The sequence below is a fragment of the Trematomus bernacchii genome, unplaced genomic scaffold, assembly GCF_902827165.1.
Source record: "Trematomus bernacchii unplaced genomic scaffold, fTreBer1.1, whole genome shotgun sequence".
NCBI lineage: Eukaryota > Metazoa > Chordata > Actinopteri > Perciformes > Nototheniidae > Trematomus > Trematomus bernacchii.
Window position 1 is genome coordinate 1,196,467 of NW_022988176.1, and position 8,574 is coordinate 1,205,040.

Sequence of the window (8,574 nt, forward strand, 5' to 3'; positions counted from 1 at the left end):
TAACAAAAGAAGTTAGGTGACGAAGTTGCCATGAAAAGATTCTTATGCATTTGGGGAAATCCTCATTATTTTTGGTCAGTGCAAGATGAATGAACCAGTGGGACTTTAAGAACAAAATCCCCTCGCTGAGTTAAATATAGGCCGTGTGCTGAAACAGTACCCCCTGGTCCCCCTGCTGCCGGTGGCAACACTAAACAGACACGCACGCACGCACGCACGCACGCACGCACGCACACACACACCCCCCCCCAGGGTGAGTTATCTACCCCCCACCAGCACTGGCACTATACAAAAACCATAAAACAAGTCTAATAAGGTGTCAAACCACACAACAAAAACTAACTTGAGCACGAGCTGCCAGAGGAGGCGTCAGAGAACATTTTAACTTAAAATGTGGACATTCAGGAGCCAAGGCTTATGAATCAGCACATAAAACATCATCCTAAATGACTTCAGAATGATGGTCTAGTCGGCATTACCTCGAGGACAAAATTACATGAAATATCAGGTGAACGGGAGGGTAATTGTGCTTATGGTTAATATATGTTTCAGGTTAAAGGGGCCCTATTCTGCTCATTTTCAGGTTCGTATTTGTATTTTGTTCCTCTACTTCGAGATGTTTACATGCTTTCATGTTCAAAAAGTGCTTTATTTTTCTCATACTGCCTGTGCTGCAGCACAGCTGGCCCTGTCAATCACTTAGAGATGTCCCGCCCCTTATTCTATCACGTACAAGGTGTTGGAGTGCTAGCCAATAGAAGTGTGAGTGTTACGTAGTGATGTCACTGTCTCAGAAATAAACAAAGGAGTCTAATAAAGAATTTGGGAGAGAACCTCCCTCTTTCGTAATATTTGGGATTTTAGTCTTTGACATGCACAAAAACCTAACGCACTACAGGAAAGGGAAAACCCCAAAAATCACAATAGGGCCCCTTTAAACATCGTTTCTGTGGATAAAATCTCTAATCCTGATTCTTATTTCCAAGGTGATCAAATATAATTATGTACTATTTATTTTGAACTTCTATCAGCTCCAACTTGTCTGTAGCAAATAATTCAACATGCTTAACATCAAGCTCAAAAATATGAAAGACACACTCGTCATCCTCAGATATTTTATTTTTTTAATAAGCATTTAAAAGTTCAGTTTTGAGCAAAATGTACAAAAAGAGAAAATATAATCTGGAGAAGAATTAAAAAAAAGTCACGTCAAAGTGTAGATTATTTAAATAACTTATGCATTGAATGAACAGAATAATGAATGAATAGCATGAATTTATGTCCAAATAAATCAAGTAGATGAACTCAAATGACACAGCATAGGTCTATCAAGGGAAATGAATACAGCTCATCAGGAGCAATGAGGAAGAAGTGTCAACATCCAGAGTGTGGCCCCCCGCAGCCCTCTAATGATTCCCACAGTCACTTATACTATAACACCAACTTAAACAAGCTCAGTTTTAGGGGATTTTAGCAACTTAAAGATGATGAATTATGGAAAAAGGAGAGGATAGATATAGAAAACAATGTCTATGGATGTTTAAACCCACGATAGCTTCACCACTGACCTAGAAAAATAGAACGAAAGGTTCTGATATTACAAGTTGGTCCATACCGGCTGTAGACTACATACTGTACATACTGTATGATGCAAATTATTGGCACCTTCTTTAAAACTATGGCTCCAACAATGTGGATACAAATGTAACTGAGATGAACATGAACATGAACAGAGCAGTCGAACCAAAACGTTGCCGACTTCAGATTCTAACAGATTGCAGGAAGTATTTTCATCCTTTTTCTATATTCCTAACTACTTTCCAGTAATGCCAATCGAGTTGATAAAGAGTGTTATGTAGCAGCTATAACCATCCTTAATAACACTGACCATTATTATCCTGCTTCAGTGCAGCCTCCCACTGTAACCAAATTAGGATTTCAGAGCCCTCTGGTGTCACTTCAGAAATATTATATTTTTACATTTAGTTTCAATTATTTGAAGTTATAGAAGCATTTGAAAGTGAGCCCAGTATTTCCAAGTACAAGTACTGCCACTGGAAAAACCCTATGTGGCCCATATCAAGGCAGCGAGAGCATTCAGAGTCTTTTTTTTCCTGGCTGTGAGCACATCCAAATGGGTTTTTCTTTCCGGGGACAGGCCTCTCTTGAGGTAGAAGACTCCTGTCCGCTCGTCGAATGAGAGGAACCCCTTATCTCCTGGAGGACTCCTTATTAATGATTTCTCTGACTGGGAGGATGGAGTTCAGGTCCTGCACGTCCTCTAGTATCCGGTATGACTGCGCAGACACACAGATGAGAAGCAGAGGATTATGAATAACTCATGGCTGGCCCAGAGGCAGCTTAGAGTAAAGAGGAGAAAATACAGCGTAGTTCTTAGGACTGACCACAACAAACTCCGCTTTGATGGCGTCAAACTTGATCTTCTCATGGACTGCCCTGGCCACGTTGTTCCTTTCAAACGGCTCTGCAATACAAAACATTGCTGTGACCAGGTTCAGGTTATTTATTTGTACCAGTAGGTAGATTTTGTTTGCAGAGAAAAAGACAAGGGATCCATCCTGACACTAAGAGCAAACACAAACAACAGACACATCTCTAATAAAAGGACTAGTAAAAAGTACAAGTACACCCTGCTCAACCAAATCTCAAAATATTTCAGAAACATTTTAAGAAGGAATTTACTAGTACAAATATGGACACTCAAAATTCATAATTAAATAAATAAATAAAAATAGGCTTCTGTGTGACACTCCTATGATGTGCTAATTTGTGCAATAGCTGCTGGGATAAAACTGTACACTGGACATGTAGCATTTAGGCTCATGTTTTAGACACATGGTGGTGCAAATGTTTACCTTCCACACAAATGAATTTGTTTCTCCATGTCGGAGAGTTGTTCTTGGGAAAAGCTTTGGCCTCTCGAACAGAGATCACCTTCCTATCCCAACTGCAAGACAATGCAAAAGCAGGGGAATTATTTAATTGTTATTAGAATAAAATGACACAATGAAAAAGGTCCTCAATGACCTCAAGTTGAGCTAATCAACTACAAAATATGCAAACTTTCTTGCCAACTAACAAGGGGATAGATCTGTACCTCAGGCTCAGTTGGTTTTACTTTCATTCAATGCAGTCAATGCAACAAACAAATGAAACTCGCCAAGCAAAGATCATTTGAACATAAAACATTCCTATTTCTATCAAAGATAGAAGATTTTCATGTGGGTTCGGCAAAGTAAATCTTTAAAAAGAATACTATTCATCCTAGTCCTGAGTCGAAATATAGTGTGTCTTGTCCTCATATTATCTGTCATTTAACTAAAGTTTTAAATGACGAAGCTTCACTTAATGCATCAGATGAAAGGTACAGTTCGTTTTTCTGCAAACATCAAATGAAGAGATTTCCGTTACTGCAAATTAAACTTGATGATGGCTGTCAAGAAAGTAGGAAAATGTGTTGATCACTGTAAAAACTTGCAGTAACATAAAGCCCATACAATTTGTAAATCAAAGGCAAAAAAATGCAAAATCAAGGACCTGTTTGTCTGTTTGTGGAATAAAAAAATCTGTGGGTTTTTGTGAGTTTTAGTTCAGCCTTGTGACTGGAGCGTGACCAAGTTAACCAGAACTTCCCAAAAAGTTTGCTTAATTTTAAGGTTTTCGTATTTTTTAACCTAACATTTTATAGTATATATTATTTTGTGTCACTTCCACTTAATTCCCATCTTAAATACTCCTGGGATAGTGCAACCCTACGCGTGTTGCGGTAACACATATATATCGCAAACACAGGGATCATGGTATGTCATGTTAGTGCTGTGTAAGGCCAGAGGTCCCACCTGCTCCTGCCCCTCACCCAGAAACATGAAACCAGGGAAGAGGATGCAGGATAGAGGAGGGAGAGAAGAGATGGGGGACTGGAGAGGTGGGAGAAGTTAGCAAGAAGACAGGAGATAAGGAAAGGGAGCAAGATGGTATGGGTGAATGTGAAACACTAGACTCAGAAATGTGGTGTCTACCTGAAGACCGTGGCATAGTATCCGAGAAAGCCCAGAAGAAGCTCTCCCAGAGAGGACTGGTTGCTCGATATGTAGGGAGGGACGCGTTTGGGCCCCTCTGGGACCATGTCAATGTCCATGAGGGGCAAAAAGGAGTCCTGAAAATCAAGGCACGGGACAAAAAACAAAGACTTAAAACCAAGCACATAATGTGATTTATTTGTGATGAGTACAGGAAAGTCAATATGATGCAGAAATGTCTTCTTTTTAAAAGTGATACGAATTGTAAGGCATGTGCGCAAGGTGTTGAACGTTTTGTATTTTCTATAATTTGCCTATATAACATACTAGTTTGCACTTCTGGTAATTAACCTGGAATACACAGGTTACAATACGTTACAATGAATTGCAAAAACAGTGGAGACACTTACGGGGTAGTCCATCTGTAGAGAGGGAAGGACAGGTTCATTGAGAGCTGTAGAAAAAGCAACAAGATAAGTTTCACATTAAGTAATAAATGGAAACAGAAAGGTCTTTGCCTGTGTGTGAGTGTACTGACTCTGGAGGTAGTGCAGCACCAACAGCACGAGTGTGTAGCTGCTCAACGTTCCTTTGCTGGCATCATTGATATGATTGTGTTGGGCCCATTTCTTGACAACGAGGATCAGGGGTCTTATCCTGAGATCAGCTGAGAGACATCACACAACGGCAGCGGGTCAAAACAAGAAGCATTAAAAGCGCTGCTTGGGAAGGACAGTTGGAGCAGACTTAGAATTCGGCAGGAATGTAAAAAGATCTCACCCACCAAAGGCATAACTCCTCAGAAGGAATGTGTTTCTGATGCCCACTGTGTTGTTGAAATTCAGATCAAACTCCAGATCACTAAAGAGGGAAGGAGTATTAAAGGAGTCATTTTAACAATGCTTTCTGGCTTTGCTAAGGTAAAAGAATAATTATATAAAAGGAAAAATAGGTTTAATATCTGTTTTGTTCCTACCTGCCTCTCTCTCTGAACCTGAGGATCGGCACTTTGGCTCTGATCAGCTGAGTCCTCTCTACATATGCTATCAATCAAAATAAACATCATGACAGTTATGGTTGTTTTGGTTTCATTTCATGTTCACTTGAAACTCTCTCTCCAAAGGATAAATAGCTCCACCTGGTGGACTATGTGGAAAACATAAGTATGTCAACATAATCACAATATGTTCTACATTTTGTATTTATTCATTATGACTCACGTAGTGACTTGAACAACCTTTGGAGGACACTGAGTACGCTAATAGGATCGTGTTTTTTCTATAAAAAAAAAAAAAGGAAAAACATGTAGGTGTTTAAAAGGAAGTGGGTATCTCTGATTGTACAAACACATTCTGGATGACAAACATAGTATAGACTCAAAGCAACTCACATTTCCTTTGATGATCAGACACATATCAGCATCACTGCTCCTGCAGCCCAATCCATTCATAGAGGATCCAGTCAGGTAAAGCCGTGCCACTGTGAGAAACACACTGAGTGAAAAGGGACCACAACAGGAAGTCTGGGCATGATTGTGGATTTCATACACACCTGGATATTGACCCTGTATGTCGTCCTGCAGCCGAGTTCGGCACAACTCCTTCCGGTCCAAATCAGAAGCTTGCTGCTGGCACGCCTCGAACATCTCCACCATCTGACAGCTCAACTGAGGACACAAACACATGCACACTAAGAACTAAGCATTGCTGTGTAAACACATCAGATGTGATGTAAACTGCAGGTTAATGCCATTTGAATATACAATACCTCGTCCCTGGCATAGGCCTGCAGGCTGTTGAAGTTCTCAGGGACATCTATCCCCTGAGGATGGATGAGAGCAGGTGGACTCGGAAAGGAATGAGTATGACCAACGAAGGGAGGTCTCGATGACCCTGCCACCGCCCGGTCAGGACGACGGGGGGGAGGGGTTCGAGGTAGAGGAGAGGCTAAGGATGGGTGGGGATGGGACTCAATGCGTTGGCGCTTTACAACATTGGGGCTGTATTCGCTATTCTGCCTCCTGGAAAAAACACAAAAGGAAGGTTTAAGAAATAATAAAAGGAAACACGTCCAATCATGATTAAATGGTAAAATGACATACTTGCGACTGTTGGTCATGTTTGGTGCGTAGGGATGATGGACTGGACGAGGGGCTGGAGGAAGTGGCCTCTCTTTCCATGCATATGGTGGAAACCTCTGTGGTCCAGGACCATGGAAGCTACCAGAAAGACACAAATACATAAGCAAACAAGTAACCCAAACTCAGAGGTGGGAGAAGTACTCAGATCTTGTACTTGTGTAAAAGTAAAAGTACCAGAGTGTGGAAATACTCTGTTTCAAGGTAAAAGTCCTGCATCAAAACAATACGCAAAAGTACAAAAGTATTAGCATCAAAATATACTTAAAAGTACCAAAAGTAAAAGTACTCATTATGCAGATGGGCACATTTCAGAACAATATATATTATATGTGTTGATTATAATTATTGATGCATTAAAGTGTTATCAAAGTTGGTAAAGGTGCAGCTAGTTTTAATGATTTTGTATGCTGCAGAGTAGATTGTTAATTTACTCAAGGTGTAACTAACGTCTTATTTAAGAGTTGATTATATTTCACATTATTAATCAAAATCTGTAAACTAAATGTACGAAATACAGCTCTGAAAATAATTAAGAGACCACACACATTTTTCTTAAATCTCAATCTCTACATGTATGACAGCCATAACATGTCAGTGTCTGTTGAATTCCAACACAGAGAAATGTAGTAGTTTATAGAATAAAATAAAACACATTAACTTTACTCAAACACATACCTATAGTCACTCAAATGTGTACAGTACTTGAGTAAATATACTTGAACATTCACGACTATTTCAGTGATGTTGTTGTTGTCTAACAGATCAGAGCAGTGAGTATTTAGTCAGGCTTACTTGTTGACAGCAGCCCAGCTCCCGTGGTTGTAATTGTAGGTTTGGGGGCCCGGGGGAGGGTACGGGCCGTGACGGAAGGCTGATAGGTCCCTCGGTAAGGCGCTGCGGGGGAACATGCTGCTGGATATTCACTGAGCTCCAGCATCAACTCCAAAGACCTCCTGAAAGAAAGAAAACAACTGAGCCACAACACAGCTGGTAGTGTCCGCAATTAATGGAGAACTGTGGCTACCACCGATACGGAACACATAACCGAAACGTAATGTCAAAACAACTATTCTGAGGAAACCGAAACTAGAGATCAGTCAAAATGGTGAGCTAACTGACGCTAGCACCGCCCAGCTAGCTAATTCAAAAACGGTAACAACTATTATCTCTTAATTAAATCGGAGTATGTGTAGGTTGGTGTGAAGACTATGTTTATAGAGACGTGTAACAAAATGTTAAGCACATTTTACTCCAAAAACTAACTCTGTAACACTTACCAAATACATGTCACATGTAAACAAAACTGAATGTGGTAATTTCCTACACACTTCCGCATTGATGCCATGACGTAATGGATTTCGATTTAAAGGGCCAGTGGCCATAACAGTTGCATTAAAAGGTAAGGCTTATTTGATGTTGAGTTAAATACAGTGTAAACAAATAAGCCCACTTACTACTTGAGTGTTTCCATTGTATGCTACTTTATACTTTTACTCCACTATATTTTGAAAGCAAATATTGAACTTTTTATTCCACTACCTATATCTGACATCTTTAAGAAATAGTTACTTTTCACATTAAGAGTATGAGCTAAAACAAATATGTAATACATCTCAGTGTTTTAGTAATTACACACTGACATGTATAGGTTAAGAAGTTATTAAAATGTGCTCCCCTTTACAAGCTGTGAAAGAAACATGAATGCCTCAATAATAATAATTCAGTAATGCAATATAGTTGATTAGGAAATGGGCCATAACCCTTAACAAGTACTTTTACTTTTGAGTTCGATTTGATGCCAAGATTCTTTGTTCTTTGAATGCAGGATTTTGAATGCAGGATTTTTACTTGTAACAAAGAATGTTTACTTGTAACAGAGTTTTATTGTTTTACAATTTGTATTGTTACTTTTACTCCAAAAAATAAACTACCACGACTGGCTGTGGTCAGGTTGGGCATGATCTATTTTCTGTGCTGCAGCTTAAGGGTGGTTCCCAGCCTTTTCCCTTAAGGGACCCCTTCACAATCAATGACTAAACTGATGATACCTGACTAATGTAAAGTAACATATTTTATCAATAACTGCGGAAAGTTTGTGTAAAATTAGCAATATGGATCAATTTTCAGCGGATAGTTTCCTGTCAACAGGGCATCAGAGATCAGTTGTCTTAATATTATTTAGTAACTTTTCATTACAATTCTCTGTCTGCATTAGATCTTCTCCCTAATGACTGTCCATTATAATAATTGCTTTTTTATTGTTCAAATTGCATACTTTTTTTTTACACAGGTAGAGGCTGAAAAAAGGCTCTGTGTGTTCAGAGTCACACCTGAATACAATAAGTCTTTATCCTGTAAGATTAAAAAAATAGGTAATGATGCAACGTATGGTTT

At 39.4% G+C, this 8,574-nt stretch overlaps 1 protein-coding gene across 2 annotated transcripts; it reads right to left on the reverse strand.

The window, feature by feature from the left end:
- Window positions 1-1,101: 1,101 nt before the first annotated feature.
- On the reverse strand, window positions 1,102-7,530 carry tent2 (terminal nucleotidyltransferase 2). Of its 2 annotated transcripts, XM_034122380.1 has the most exons (15): window positions 7,458-7,530; window positions 6,973-7,133; window positions 6,142-6,258; window positions 5,808-6,060; window positions 5,592-5,706; window positions 5,431-5,519; window positions 5,261-5,318; window positions 5,017-5,083; window positions 4,825-4,901; window positions 4,579-4,707; window positions 4,451-4,494; window positions 4,041-4,177; window positions 2,877-2,968; window positions 2,406-2,485; window positions 1,102-2,297 (listed from the first exon to the last, which is right to left on the reverse strand). In XM_034122380.1, the coding sequence occupies exons 2-15, from the start codon at window positions 7,086-7,088 to the stop codon at window positions 2,211-2,213; spliced, it is 1,461 nt and encodes a 486-aa protein (XP_033978271.1). In that variant the 5' UTR covers window positions 7,089-7,133; window positions 7,458-7,530; the 3' UTR covers window positions 1,102-2,210. The 2 variants fall into 2 exon arrangements, with proteins under 2 accessions (XP_033978271.1, XP_033978270.1); XM_034122379.1 differs by lacking the exon at window positions 7,458-7,530 and having other exon boundaries at window positions 6,973-7,383.
- Between the last annotated feature and the right edge of the window lie 1,044 nt (window positions 7,531-8,574).

Coding starts and splice junctions, on each gene's coding strand:
- tent2 (XM_034122380.1), bottom strand. CDS start 7,088: ATGTTCCCCCGCAGCGCCTTACCGAGGGACCTATCAGCCTTCCGTCAC. Junction 5,319..5,430: donor GTCTGATCATCAAAGGAAAT/GTGAGTTGCTTT, acceptor TTTTTTTTATAG/AAAAAACACGATCCTATTAG. Junction 4,902..5,016: donor AGGTTCAGAGAGAGAGGCAG/GTAGGAACAAAA, acceptor TTCCCTCTTTAG/TGATCTGGAGTTTGATCTGA.